This window comes from Typopeltis vanoorti, chromosome 6 (assembly GCF_054136105.1).
Source record: "Typopeltis vanoorti isolate ZY-2024b chromosome 6, IOZ_Tvanoo_1.0, whole genome shotgun sequence".
Taxonomy (NCBI): Eukaryota; Metazoa; Arthropoda; class Arachnida; order Uropygi; family Thelyphonidae; genus Typopeltis; species Typopeltis vanoorti.
Genome location: NC_143554.1, coordinates 97,113,575 through 97,129,428, shown reverse-complemented (window position 1 = coordinate 97,129,428; position 15,854 = coordinate 97,113,575). Strand labels below are relative to the sequence as shown.

The window sequence follows — 15,854 nt, the reverse complement described above, 5'->3', positions numbered from 1 at the left end:
CGGCTAGGATTGTCAGCCACTGATTGGGCTATGCCAATTCATCCACCTGCCAGAGCCATCTGTTATTGACAACACAGTTGTTGTTCTGTCTGCTGAAGGATACTCTACAGGTGCTGCCTCTGTAGAGAGCATTCTCTATCAAAGCTAGAGCTTATATGGCAGCACTGACTCGCCATGCCATAGGATAATGTGAGGGTTTTGGTCGTGACAGAGCTGCCTCTGCTCTAAACCTTTATTTTATGGTTAAAGTATTAGAGAAGATGGTTAAAGACAAAATTCAGGAATGGATGGATAGGAATGGGATATTGTATGGGAGAGGTGGCTTTTGTGAAGCATATGTCATGCTTTCAGTAACTTACTCAGTTTTTATAATAAAGTGACAGCTGAGTTGGATAAAGGTAATGGCTACACAGCGATACTGTGCTGGACTCCAAATACAATTGTTGGACTTCGCAAAGGCACTTTACAGGATACTGCATGGAATCCTGATACATAAATTATATCCAAATGGACATGAAGCTGGTAATGTGGATAAGAAGGTGGTTGCTGGAGATACCAGACAGCACTTTATACAGAAGCAGAGTCTTGTAGAAGGTTCATGACTAGTGGTGTGCCACAAGGCACTGTATTTGGGTCTACTATTTTCACTATTTTCATTATCTTAGTGGAAATATTCAGTTGTTTGCAGATTATGTTTATATTTTACAGGATGTGAATTTAATGTGGCAGAGTGTGAGGTTATTCATTCTGGAGTGAAAAGATTAGCAGCTGGGTACAATATTGATGGAACCATACTCCAGGAAATTGAAGAAGCCAGGGATTTGGGAGTGTTGGTAGATAGGGAAATAAAGTTCATAGGGCATATTGCAAAAGTGGCTAAAACAACCCATAGGTTTATCTGGTTGTTGAACACCCTGACATGTAAATTATTATTCCTCCTTATAAGGCTTTGATAAGGTCTCACCTAGATTACTGCACACCGGTCTGGTTGCCTGGGTTTCTTGGACATGTATACGAGGTGGAGCAGATTCAGAAGCAAGTGACCAAGATAGTGGTAGGTCTGTGTGATGCTCCATATCAGGAGGGATTGGAGATTTGTGGGTTACAGAAGCTGGTTGATCAGCGGATAAGGAGGGATATGACAGAAATATATATAAGTTGTTTGTGGGGGGGGGGGGAGAGTTTACAGGATTGATGTAGAAGAAATATTTCAGTACATGAATAATGTGACAAAAAACCAGGTCATCATGGAAATTGAGTAAATGTGTAATTAGTAAGGGAGTGAGAACTAGATTTTTTGCTTGGAAAATGGTTAATGAGTGGAATAGATTACCAGAGCCAGTTGTGTGTGCTTTGTCAATAAATGATTTCAAGGCAAAAAATATGACAGGTATTGTACAATTGTTGATAATTAATGTTTTTGAAATATACCTCCTGCGATGAGTCTATGCACTCCATATGTAATAATAATAAAAAGTCATAAGAAGACTGGCAAGAATATAGAAGGTGGCAAAATGTTCTGGAAAGTATTGATCAGTTAGAAATGAAGGAAAGAGTAACAAGTACCATTAAAGGAAATGTATATGATAAAATTGACATTTCTAAATACTGTAAAAGAAACTCTTCGACAATTTTTCTAAAGAACAAGCTGGGCTCAGACCCAACAGAAACTGTCTAGACCACATTTTTAATTTAAGACATTATTGGGCAATCATGGGAATATAACAAAGATATGTATGGTGCATACTATGTCCACTGTTATTCATCATCTATATATGGAACACAATATGAAGAAAAGTGGCATTAAACCTGATATCAAAATTGGACATACTAAACTCAGTTTTAAGCAGATCACATTATACTCCTAAATAAATCCAGTATGTCTTCAGGACTAACTTCAATAACTGCTGTAACAAATTTGGAATGAAAATCAGCAAGAAAAATATTTAGCTTATGGATCTGAGAGTCAGGCTAGAAATTAAGCAGTTATTCAAAGACTAGAGACCACAGACATGAGAGTTCTTGAAAACAGCTACAAGAGAATGAACAGATGGCTTCAGTGGCAAAATCATATTAAAGATGAAGATCCCAGAACATGTGAGAAGAGGTAATCTAAGGTTGTATTGGCCATTTAGACAGACTTGGAGGAGAAAAGTTAACAAAACAGGCATTTTATGATAGAATGGCAGGAATCCCCTCCCCCACCACCACCCCTCAGAGGAAGATCAAAATTATGTAAGTTGATTCAGTAAGGAGTGTCTCACAATACTGAAGACCTGATAAATTGCAGAATGACTGGGAAGAAAACTGTTGACAGGAAATTAGTAATATTATAAACTTAATTATGAGGACTGTCACAGTATTCTGTATTCCCCTTGAGGATACATATCAGGAATTAATGATGATGACACTGTCGATGTCATTTTCTAAATGTGATAATAAAGTTGGCAGTTGGCAAAGCTGATGCAAAAACTGTACACTGTAAATATAATTTAATATACATTAAAAATTCAATTTAATATTATCATCAGCCTTGACAACAGCATAACTCACAAATTAATAAATTTCATGCTTTATATCTGGTAGTACATGTTAAGTGCCACCATACATGCCTGATATTAATTTTATGTTTGTTAGAGGAACTTGATCACCTGGAGGAAACTAACCCCCACAGCCCAAGAATGGAGCATGGAATTATTGAAATTTATAAAACTCTTTCAGGATAAAAACGATTTCATTTATTTTGCCATTGTGGAAAATAATAATAATGAACTTTTGGCCTATATATTTATATTATACATACAGCGATGGAATAATAAACATTTGAATCAATATTAAAGTACTGACAACAATATAATGCATAAAACTTTTATTGGAAAAATTTATGCAAATGAACCTTAAACAAATTTGTTAATGATGGGTAAAGGTGGTAAATAAGGTGGTAAATCATCTGAATGAAAGATCAATTGCTGGCTAGAGATTCATCCCCTTGAAGCATGCAATATAGAAATGGATGATTTTTTGAAGTGTGTGTGTGTGTGTGTGTGGTGATGGTGGTGGTGGGGGGTTGCATGATCATTTTGTGAAGGATGAGTTCATCAGCTCTTGACTCACTTGTAAAGAAGTCTTTTACCATATTTTTATCAAACATTTCTAAACATGCAACTTCAAGTTGGTTGCACAGATAAAATGAAAATGGTTAAACATCAGGCTGCTTGGTTCAAATTCATATAAAACAAACATGCATAAACAGAAGACTTCTTGTACAAAAATATGTCAAATGGTGACACATTGATTTATACTGAAGATGTCTTATGCTGCAATCTGTCTGCTATCTTCATGTACGAGTCAGGCCATACAAGCCTAAAGATGTTATACATGGGCTCCTATTTAATTTTTTTTTAATATGTTTTATCTAATTTTTACTGAACTATACTGAAATAGGTCAAATTAGACTGGTGGCATTTATAACTTCAAAAGCATGAGAAACTGATGCACCATTTTGACATAATAATGTTTTAGTATAGGGATATACAGCAATAAAAGGGAAGATGGAGGTTTATACCTTATGGACTCTTCACTGTGTATGATGCTAAAGGTATTAGTGTATCCTGTCTGTCAACTGTGTATGTTTTCAGGTAGGTTTATAAAATAAAAATAAAGTTTCTGAGAGAAGAACCTGTCAAAGCTGACACCTCAGATCCCACTTGAAAATGCTATGTTGCTTGAATCCTTAATGGGGCTGAAACTTAGGTTCTATTCAAATAAACATTGCTTGACCACAGAACAAAGACTATAAAATCTGCTGGTTCTCCTAGAGATTCATAAAGACATTTCTGCTCTAAACAACAGATATATTTTGGTCACCAAAAAAAAGAAGATTGCTTCAGGATAAATGGGTTTTTTCATACTAATCAGGAGAGCAAGAAAAAAAACAACTCAGAAGTGTGAATGAAGTGGAATGTAAGACATGAGTACATAGGCAATTATTACCAATTCTTAAATACCACTCCAAATGGAATTTTTCATAATGTAGTTTAAAGAATTGTACAGTTACCAAGTTTTATAATATGAATGTTACTCAAGATCTATGCAATGGAATTCTACTACTCACTGGGAAGTAAGAAATCGAACAAAGGAAATGGATTTCAATACTAAGAATTAGTTTGATATCTGATGCTTTTCTTTCAAACCATATATCAACCCTGCTCCTTGCAGATTCTTATTTATCATGATGATCAACAAATCACAGGAAAAACATCTGCTTGATCATAACTGCTACTTGAATAATTTTTGCTGTGCTTGTATACAGGGGGGCCACTGATTGAACTGCTAAATTCATCAAAATGCAAGCCAAAACATTATTAGGTTGAAGCATACATTTAGAACCATTTAGTCATGCAAATTTATATTTGCATAACTTTCAAACTAAACAATTTCTAAAACTTTTAATCAACTATTGCACAACTATGTAGCTTTGATGGAACTCTGATGTCAGCTAGATGATACCAAGATTTTTCACAAAAAATAAACAGAACATACTACCTTAGAAAGAAGAACTGTTATAAAAACATAATTTAATTTGTTTTTCTTGCATTTGAACATTAATTTCATAAACATTATTCATGTAGATTTCATGATACCATGTACCACAGTTAATTAGATGGGAAAAACAGCAGAGAATACTAACATGGTATTATGCAAAGTCAAAAGGGGAAATGCACAAAAATTTTAAGGGAAGTGGATTGTTCTTATACAGAAATGTATAAAAACTTTCATTCTGAAAGTCAGTAATTATTGCTAGCAACAAAATATCAAATCATGCAAGCAGCATAACCAAAGTTAAAGGTGTTAAATGCATTTCAAGATATACACCCTTTTGCGTTTCATTGCATCTGTTATTATGCCAAGTTGAAGCCGTTTTGGCTCTTTTATTTACTAATTATGATTTTAGCATCAGCTGACAGTTCACTTAAGAAAGAACTTTCAGATAACTTTCTGGAAGTATTTTGAGTTTCTGCCTAAGTAGAAAAAAAAAGAATTAATAGTTTAAAGCAGTTCATGACTTTTAATGAAAAGTACTAATAAAAAGCAAATATTAGTCGATTGATAGATCCTCTGCTACTAATAGCTCGCAAAAAGTTAAGCAAGTTTGAGTGCGGTTAGTAGGGGATCAATCGTTCGATGCTGTTGGCACACTCTCCCTCGATGAGTCTTTGAACTCCATGGAGGTGTCAAATAATAATAATATACTATTCTTTGGAACTTGTGTCTTTATTGCACTACTAAAGACACAAGTGCAACTCATGTTGAAGGCTATGAAACTTCTTAGTTTATTGATCATTTTTGAAGCAACATGTTTTTTAAGTGTAAATACTATTTGCCTAATTGGTATAAAATAATAATGGATGTTTATTATCTCTGATTTCCTTGAAATATGGTTCTAATGCCAACTTAAAGTCCTTTTGGCTCTTTCATTTATTAATTACAGAAGTTCCTTTTTCTTGATTGAGTTATTGTTTCTGGCTGACTTTCTCAAACAACTGTCAGTGATCCAATCTTTAGAGTCAAGCATGAAGTCATTTGCTCTTTTACATATTATACTTCATTTACATATTATGAATATTCTACAAAGAAGAAAGAAGTAATTCTAAAAGACCTTAGAAGATATTAAAACATTAACTTTATAAGCAGGTAGCATTTTTTTCTGCTCAACCTAAAGTATTTTAATTAAGTACTAAACTTTTTCAATATAGTAATAAAATATGTCAAACTTTTCTAAGAACATGTTCTCTATTTCATTACAAATTTATCCTGTGTAAAAGTCAAGCATATCTACTTTAAAAATAAATGAATTACTCTATACAAATTTAAAAACAAAATAATGTGATATGAAAAACTGCTCTAATATTAGTTGACAAAAAATTGTGTACATCAGGAATTACTCAAAATAATACTCCAGAACAGTAAAATAAAAGTCAGTTTCTTTGTTCAAAAAATAAGTATTAGTCTTCAGAAAGCTGAGATGCCTAATTAAGATAAGATTATGAAACCACTATTTTGCCAAAGGCATAATACCTGAAAAATCTCTACCTATACAGTGAATAACAAACTAATCTCATCCAACCTCATCGAAATGAATATATATATATATATATATTCATTTCGATAAGAACTCAGGTGTAAAAATTACCAGTGTAAATTAGTGTCCGTCCAAATTAATATATAAAGACTAGAGCTTAAAAATTGTATCACAGACTAGCTAAAAACAATTTCATGTGTTTATCACATAATAGTGTAATATTAAACTAAGATCTCAAAATACCAAGAATTATTTCTGCATAGCAGTCTTGCTTAAATCTCCAATCCTTAATTTGCTAACATATAATATTTGTATTGCAATGAAATACTACCATGCCCAGCTCAAGTTCTACAACAGATGATCTGAGTTTTTGATAACCTAAATTTAACTATAATTCCCACAGCACTGAGAATGTTTTAAATCCATTCTTATATAAGTATTTATACAAGTATAAAGTATAAAGAAACAAAATTTCTGTTTAAGCAATTTCTCAATACGTTCTACTATATTTCTGCTTATTATGCTCAAAGCTATCATTATCCTGAACACTACAGTACCTGTATTTTTGGCAGGATTCCTCATAGAAAGTTGTTAGTTGTTTCAACAATGATGGTAATTCAGTATGTATAACATCATTGATTGTGTCATGTAAACATGAAGTCACAAATCCGCAGTAAAATGAAAGTGGGAGGAAAGAATAAATAGGATGGATGGAGAAAAAATTGGCATAATTGGATGGTGCTGGTAAATCTTCTTTGCTGATGTCAGAATGGGCTAAAACATCTTGAAAAATTCGGTAATTATCTGGATTTTTTGCAATTTTACTTGCAAGTTCATCTTTATCCTGGAAGAATGACAGATGCTTCTTCAACGAATAAAGATACTGGTTAACAAGTAAGGCATGGTTACGTACAAGAACTGCATGGTGACGGATTAAAGAGATCTTATTTTCAATTCGACTTGCCATAACGTTATATAAATCTTTTAACAAGGAGATTTCTTCATCTATAAAAAGCTGATGATTGTAACTGGAAGGACTAAAGGATTTAGACCAGAGAGACCCAACATATACCCTAGGTGGTTCTGTGACATTTATCAGAGGTGACAAACTCCAAAAGAGAGCTCCATAAACTCGCATCAGCTCTTGTGTACTAACTGTATCTGCTTTGTTCAGAATGATTCTTATCTGTTAGTTACAAAAAAAAAATATAAAAAAGATATACATAAAAAATAATATTTTTTCAAAATATAAAAAAAATGACTAATTTACTATAATATTAATATGCTAACCAGTACTTAACACTATTTAGGTAAAATGGAAATGCAATTTTTTAAATGAATAAATATGTTACATATTAATGGAATCAAACATCTAATTTACATAAAAAGGTGTCACATAATAATAATAACAATAATAAATGCAAATAGATGTCTGAACAGAACATAACTGACTGCACTACTAATAAGAAAGAAAAAGTAAAAGGAAGCAAAGAGGCTCCCCCCCCCTTTTTCCTTAAAATATGTAATTCTAGAACATTAAGATAATGCCATCACAAAAATAATTATTTTCGTTATAATTATCAAAACATTGCATTTATTGCACATTATCATACTAATATGAGTGAAAAGTAAACAGAAAGCAAGCTAGAATTGGACAACATACTATCCCAGTGGTTGCGAACCTTTTTATGTGCACGTGCCAAAAGTTTACAAATCGAGTTGCTGATGTGCCAGGCGGTTTTTAATAGGGTAAAAATTAATTAATCATTAAAATATATAAATAATTATTTATAATTTTATAAATAATATTTATTTATATATAAATAATATTTATTTATATATAAATAATATTTATTTATATATAAATTTATAATATTATGCAGTGTAAAATTGATTATTGTATTATTAAATTGATTTTAATGATGTTGGTTTGAAAAAAAAAAAAAAAAAAAAAAACCAGTATTAGAAAAATATTTATGCATTGTAACTCACCACAGAAGTCAGCTGAACAGGAGCAGAAGGATCAACTGTTGGCGAAATGCTTATCGTATTTACTCGAATATAACTTGCTCTTGCGTATAACTCGCATCCCCTGATCTCACTTTACGAAAAAATACATTAAAAAGTTTTGCATATACCTCGCACACAAAAAATGTTTAAACATGTTCACGTCGAGTCAATAGCAACTCGCGGTAACAACATGCCCTCCTCAACAGCCATTATACTGCAGATGCAAGAAAAACAAGTTGTTTTATTGTATCACTGAATAAAGTACAGAGGATTTTGCAGTCTGTGTAATATATTTCTTAACAAATACTGCAATTAGAGACAGCTGGAATAAAAACGGCGCTAACTAATGAATCACATGTCCCCTCCAACAGAAACTATGCTGTATAGACTCGAGCAAAACCATATGTTGCACCGAAACACAGTAACTAACTAAAAATTATTGTCCAATTTTTCAATTACATGAAACAGGTGTTTGTTTTATTGCATCTGAAATTCTCGATCTCATTATGACAGATCACAAAGGCTAACTTCAAATAAAATTCTACCAAGAATTGAAACATGCCATATAATGAGTGTGTGAGCCTGCCAGCTCAAACACAAACAAGCAGCCGTAAAATTCAACTGAGGGTTGAAACTTATTGTGAGTTGAGCCCACTGGTAATGAGAAGTTCTGTCGGAACGATAAACGACACCCCGTCGTGAATGTGTTAAAACTAAGAAATATATAATGAATGTTGTTATAACAGTTTCAGATGTTATGGAATTCGGTTGAAGAGAATTAGCATTACAACTCAACAATTGTCAGTTGCCTTATAGGTCAAGTGATCTTCTGTTAATACCACATGAATCATATGCGAATCATCATAGCTGCTCTCTCGTGTAAAACAAAATTTAACTTGTATGTATTGCAATAATTAAAAAAAAAAGTTGAATAATTTATAAGCGTATAGAAGGATATCACCTGTAAATCGTTGATGTGCCAGCAAAATTCTTGGATGTGCCAGCAAAATTCTTGGATGTGCCACAGCATCTATGTACTATCCTATTACAATTTTTGGCCCTTGTACAACAAGCTTTAGTGAATCTTCTCAGAGGTTTAAGACACCTGAGACTGTGGCAGTCTGCAATCACTTTCAATAAACAACTGCACAATTTGGTTTTACATGATTAATATATATATATATATAGGACTAATTTTTCTTTTATTTTGCACACATGTGCCATTGTTATTATTACCGTCAGCCTTTGACCACAGCACTAACTAATATCAATAGCATGAACACACTTTCCAAATTCTAACTTCACTTCATATCTAAAAAAGTATCAGTGGTCAATTTTATATTTGCCAGGAGAAACACAGAGCACCAGTCCCACAGCCAGGGCTCCACAAATTATGTAAAATCCTACTCACCAGGAAAAAAACACACTTGCCAAAATCCCCCCCCCCACCCATTTTTTGAACGATACATTCCAATACATCAATAGACGCTTCATAAACTGATTAGTGGTGCTGTATCATCTTGAGGAACATTTTCATTGTGTGAGAACCATTCAAAAGAAGTCGCTAAATAATAAGAATATGAAGAATAGTAAAAACAACACTTATTTATTTTTTTGGAAAATATAATTTGTTAGTAGAATGGACCTTGATATTATGCATATTCTTCTGTGTTTTCTTAAAGTTTAGAAAAATATTTTATTTGGAAAGTTTTTTTTATTAAATAAAAAATATTCTGTTTTGTCCTGACTGCAGCTATTTGCCAGCTGACCAAATCTACTTGTCATGGGCAAGCATAATTTGTTGAGCCTCTGTCCACAGCGACAATCCAAGACTGATAAATCAGAACTACAAAATATGTCAAAGTCGATGATGTACTGAGTAATCAATGCGATTAAAGTGACATGCATAACAAAAGATACTATCTCACACGTAGACGGAGTTCTGTCAAATTAGAACATAATTCATCATCTATTAATTTTTAATTATCTTCCATTAATAACAATTAAATCTTTCTTAAAACCATAAACTTGCTGTGTCAAGTTCTACACCAGATAAGCTGAGTTTTTGATGATGAATATGCAGAATAGTTCTATTCAGAACTATTCTGCATATTTTAAATAAGAGTAAAAATAAATTTTGTGCATTTATATAGCCTAGAAGGAATCATAAAAAGACATTAATAAATATCAATTAAATCTTCTGTCTGTCTCCAGTTAAATAAATTCCACAAATTACAGCTAACAAATAATTCTCATAACCACGGCTCGACAAATATGCTCCCCCACTTGCCTGTGAAGAGTACAGACTGGACAAAGTTACATATTTTTTATTTAATAAAAAAATTCTAAACAATCTTTTTTAAATTCAAGAAAACACAGAAAAATATGCATAATATAAAGGACCATTCTAGTAACAAAAATTAATGTAGCAAATTATGTTTTCCAAAAAAAATCAATGGTGCCTACATTATTTTATCTTATTATTTATCAACTTCTCCCTTTTAAAATTAATCTCCCACAAAGGAAATGTGCTCCAAACAATGAATGATATAGCACCATTAATCACTTTATGGAATTCTCATTGAATTATTGAACATATTAAAAGAACCTGATGGAGGGGAGGGGAATTATCTTAGGCATGTATACACTTTCTGAATAGAGAGTAGGGTTTTTGCATAATTTGTTAAGCTCTGCTCATAACTATCACAATATAATCTTCCCATACACTTAATCTTTTCTAAACACCTCTGCTTCTCTTGATATCTATTAACAATCTAATTGAGAAAAGTTGAGATGAAATTCAATATTGGCCCTACCAGAAATGGGTTATAACTAATTGATATTACAAAATCCACTATCATCCACAGATGATACTGCAGATAACTATCACAAAATGTTTCAATCTCATTTACAACCTGGACTATAATCACCACTTCATTCACTATAGTAACACATTCCTGCCTTCAACTTACAGCCTTTATGTTTATTAAGTACCATTAAGAACTCCTCCCTAGAACAGCAATTCAGCATATCAATTTTATAATCAAAATCTTTATTTCGTCTCTTCTGACAAGATTATAATTACCATTATGCATTGGGGTACTGATTTGTAGTCTCATAAGAAAAATAAAACCTGTTTTAAAAATGATAAATGCAGGAGATTTGCCTAGATAAGAATTTAAACATGTATGGATGATTCAAGAGACATGAATCAATGTGGTTCTTGAAATTTATAATCTACGAGTAAACATGTTTAGAATTTATAATCTGAGTGCAAGCATCTTTGCACTCAGATTATAAATTATAAACATGTCAATACCAAACAAAAAGCTATTTCATGAATGGAATTTCCCTTCTGGGCATTCAGGTAAGATTTGTGCAAGTATACTGAGAAGAGGCTGAGAAAATTGTGGAAAAGAAACTTGGAGAAGAACAAGCTGGGGTTGCCCCAAATAGGGTTGTCAGGATCACAATCAGTTGAGAAATCATGAGACATTAACAAGAATCTATATTTAAGTCCTGTAGATCTGGAAATGGCATACAACAAGGTGCCAAAGGAAAAGCTGTTCAAAACATTGCAACGTACATTGAAAAGGGGATGCAGTATCAGACAACATGTAATTATTATTATTAGACACCTCCAGGGAGTCCAAAGACTCATCGAGGACACCTGCTCTACAACTCTATCTCTGCCATTCAATCCACCAACTGACTGCAACTACACCAATGCCATATACCGCTGACCACCACCACTAGTATTTCCAAGGACAATCACAAACATCCATGCCCACAGCGGGATTCAAACCCACAGCCTTTTGGCTGGAGAGGGATACGCTAACCACTCAGCCAGCCAGGCTGGCATGAGACATGAATCAATGTGGTTCTTGAAATTTATAATGTAAGAATAAACATGTTTAGAATTTATAATCTGAGTGCAAGCATCTTTGCACTCAGATTATAAATTATAAACTTGTCAATACCAAACAAAAAGCTATTTCAGTTGTTTATTTAGTTTATATATTTAAGTTGTGAGTAGTTTCAAATTGAAAGAGATATAGGAAGATGATCTGATATAAAATCAGGTGTAAAACAAGGGTGCATACTATCTCCACTTAATCATCTATATGGATCACTAAAGGAAAGCGATATTAAACTCGATATCAAAATTGGATTAGTCTCAGCACTAATCCAATTTTTATGCAGATGATGTTAAACTCCCAAATTAATTCATTACATGTCTGCAGGATCCTATAACTAACTGATTAAATGCTGTGATAAATTTGGAATGAATATCAGCAATAAAAATGACAAATAGGTAGGTACATTGAAAACATCAGTTGCATTCTGATGGGAAAACCTATATAACACGCAAAGCATTTCAGCTATTTAGGCACAATTTTTAGTGAAGATGACAAATTAAATTTGAAAATAGAAAACAAAATAAGCAGAGCAGGGATAGTGGGAAGTAACGTGAATAAATTTATGAGAGAAATTAATCAAAACACTAAACTAATGTATATTATCGCGTATAATGCAATCGATGTATAATGCGATCTTAATCTTGTTCCATAACATTATAAATAATACAATACGAATTAACAAAAGAAATATTTATTTTAAAACAAAATGTCAAAATCCTTTAAATTCTTCTTCATCTTTTGAGTCGTCAAACATTTCATTTATAAATTCATTTGTAGGGATTGCATTATCAGTATAGCAGTTGTCCTCATCGTCTTCATGCTCTCCATTTTGTTATGTGTCATCCTCGCTTTCGTATATGACGTGATCTTCAGATCCATCCATTGAATTACTTATTCCACATTTAAGAAATGAGCATTGAATCATTTCAGATGGTATCGAATCCCATGCTTCTTTAACCCAGCTGGTGACTAGGGTGATCTCAGGCTTCTGAAAATTCCCGCCCTTTGTCATTTTCACCAAACCAGATGATATTCATTTTCTCCATTTTTCACGTAAGTGATCTTTAAACGGCTTATTCAAGCGGCTGCAAAACGAAAGTTAGACCACCCAGTATGACTGCTATGTACGTTGCTCACGTGCTTCCTCTTTGCTTGCCTCCGTTAAATGTGCCCGGAACATATCTCACACTAGCATGCTTTGTTGTATGAACATACCTGGACGTATGTTCCATACTTGATCCAGCCACAAATGTACACCTTCTTCATCCATCTAACCTTTCTGATTGGCGAGAACAATTACACCTGGTGGAAATTTCATATACTTCGGAATTTTCTTCCTTTTAAATATCACTGTCGGCTTTAATTTGGTTCCGTCTGCTATGCATGCTAGAACAACAGTAAAATGCGTTTTTTCATGTCCTGTTGTTTTTATGAAGACACCCTTTTCACCAACTGAGTTTACTGTTCGATTCCCAGGCATATCAAAGTACATGGGCGTCTCATCCATATTGCCAATTTGGGAAAGTTCATATCCGTGACACTTCCGTAATTTTATGATAAATTTATGGAAGGCCTGCACTTTTTCTTCAAGCTGCTTTGGTAACTTCTGTGCAATTTTTGTTCAGTGTTGTAATGTTAATGCTTTGAGTTCCATAAATTGTTGCACCACCCAGGTGAAGCAAGAAAAGATGAAATATCTGGTGTGTCCTTGAATTTACCATTCTTGAGTTGTAGAGCTCGAAAACGAATTGCATTTCTTGTTACTATAATGCCATCTTGTCGTTGTGTCAAAATCCATCCATTCAGCTCTTGTTTGAGTTCTGGAAAGGATGCTACATCTCCACGACAGGCATGTTTCGTTTTGGGGATTTTTTCAAGACGATCTTTTTGCTTACGCCAAAATCTAATATTACTCTCTGCTACACCAAATTCTCTCATAGCAACACTTTATGTTCTTCTGCAAAATGCACTAAAATAATAACAAACACTAAAATAACTTTTTATTATCCCGACGTTTCGATCTTCATATCTAGATCATCATCTGGAGCATACGCAAATATACAAGACAAGCTGTGTTACATTTCATTACATTACGGTTTGAAATGTAATGCAGCTTGTCTTGTATATTTATGTATGCTCCAGATGATGATCTTGATATGAAAATCGAAACGTCGGGATAATAAAGAGTTATTTTAGCATGGTTGTAGAATCCATAATTTCAAAAATAAATGCTGATCACTGTGTAACACTAAAAGAAAGGATTAAACAACTGATCAAAGAATAGAGATCATAGACATGAAAGTTCTGAAAAATCAGGAAAGTAAATGGGTACACCAATGACAAAATCTTATTAAAAATGAACATATCAGGAAAGAGTATGACATTACTAACATTCAAGAATGTGTGAGCAGAGTTAATCTCAGATGGATGAATCAGCTAAACTTTTATTATTATTTTTTTTTTTTTCATTGCAATTCACACATTGTAAGCCTATAGTATACTTGTATAGTCAGTGGACTAAGGATTTCATTAATTTTTATATAAACCATTACTCCTCAAATTATAACTAAGTTCTGCTCTGATGATCTTGTTGTAAGTCAAAAGATCGTCAGCCAGAAATCATTATATGAACAAAAAGGATATGTTAACAATTAATATTATTATACGGGTGCCTCCATGGAGTCCGAAGACTCATTGCAGGAGACCAAATCTATACGCACAATCTATCATACCTCTCCTTGAACCCATTAACAGACACTCACAACTGACTCTGGCAACTCATTCACAACTCTCTAAGCAAAAAATCTAGTCCTCACACGCCTTTATTCAGCTTCCAGAGATACCCCCCCCCCCCAGAAACCCAGTGGACCAGACTTGAGCACAGTAATCCAGTGTGGGCATATCAAGGCCTTCTAAAGAGTAATTACAACTTCCTTATCTCTACTTGTTAATGTGTTCCTCAATAGCCAAGTAACCTTATGGGTCACCTTAGCAATATGTCCTCTAAACTTTAACTCTGTCTATCACCACTCCTAAATCTCAAGCTTCATTTATTTCCTGGAGTACAGTGCCATCAATGACACACAGCTTGTAATCTATTTATCCCAAAATGCATAACTTTACATTTCTCGACATTAAATTGACACCCATTAACTTTTGCCCATACTGACGGCCTATTTAAATCATCCTCATCCTGCAAGCTCTCCATATATCACTTTGATTAACTATTACTCTACCTAATTGTACATCATCAGCAAACAACTGAATATTTTCCTTTCAGGTTATTTCCTATATAATTTTTGTACAAATTAAATAGCAATGGTCCCAACACTAAATCTTGCATTAACAGTTATATATATATATATATATATATATATATATGTAAAACAGGATGCTTAAGGGTCAAAGCTGTATAACTGAGAGGAAACTCCAAATAGCCTTTAAAGGAATGCGGAGAACCGACCAGGGCTTCTGACCTAATGTCCAATCCTTACCTTCTCGTGCTGCACCCTGTTGGGTATCTACCTGGATATTGAACGAACGAGGATGGGCTGGCAATTTGGGATTTAGCCGACCAAATTGTAATTCTTATTGGCTTAAACCAAATTACAAAATGATGATACAACATGACAAAATTTCATGCCGGCTGGGGCATCGCCGGTTAAACAATGCCCCCGTTGTTTTCACCAGGGCGAACTGAGAAAAGTCAGCTACCGGAACAAATCTGAAAGCACACCGCAACTCAACATCACCAGAGTTAAGGATCGGTACTATCAACATAAGCCTGAATGACAAAGAAATGGAGCTAGCTGAAGAATTAGAATAAGTACCAGAACGACATA

The 15,854-nt window shown here is 33.5% G+C and overlaps 1 protein-coding gene across 1 annotated transcript in view; it reads right to left on the bottom strand.

Annotated features, from left to right (window-relative positions):
- Positions 1-6,572: 6,572 nt before the first annotated feature.
- Positions 6,573-15,854, bottom strand: part of LOC150105732 (sarcalumenin-like) — an 86,808-nt gene continuing 77,526 nt past the window's right edge. Inside the window, exon 6 of the mRNA XM_090394542.1 lies at positions 6,573-7,268. Coding sequence (XP_090250668.1) covers positions 6,573-7,268 — 696 coding nt within the window. The remainder of the gene's footprint in view (positions 7,269-15,854) is intronic.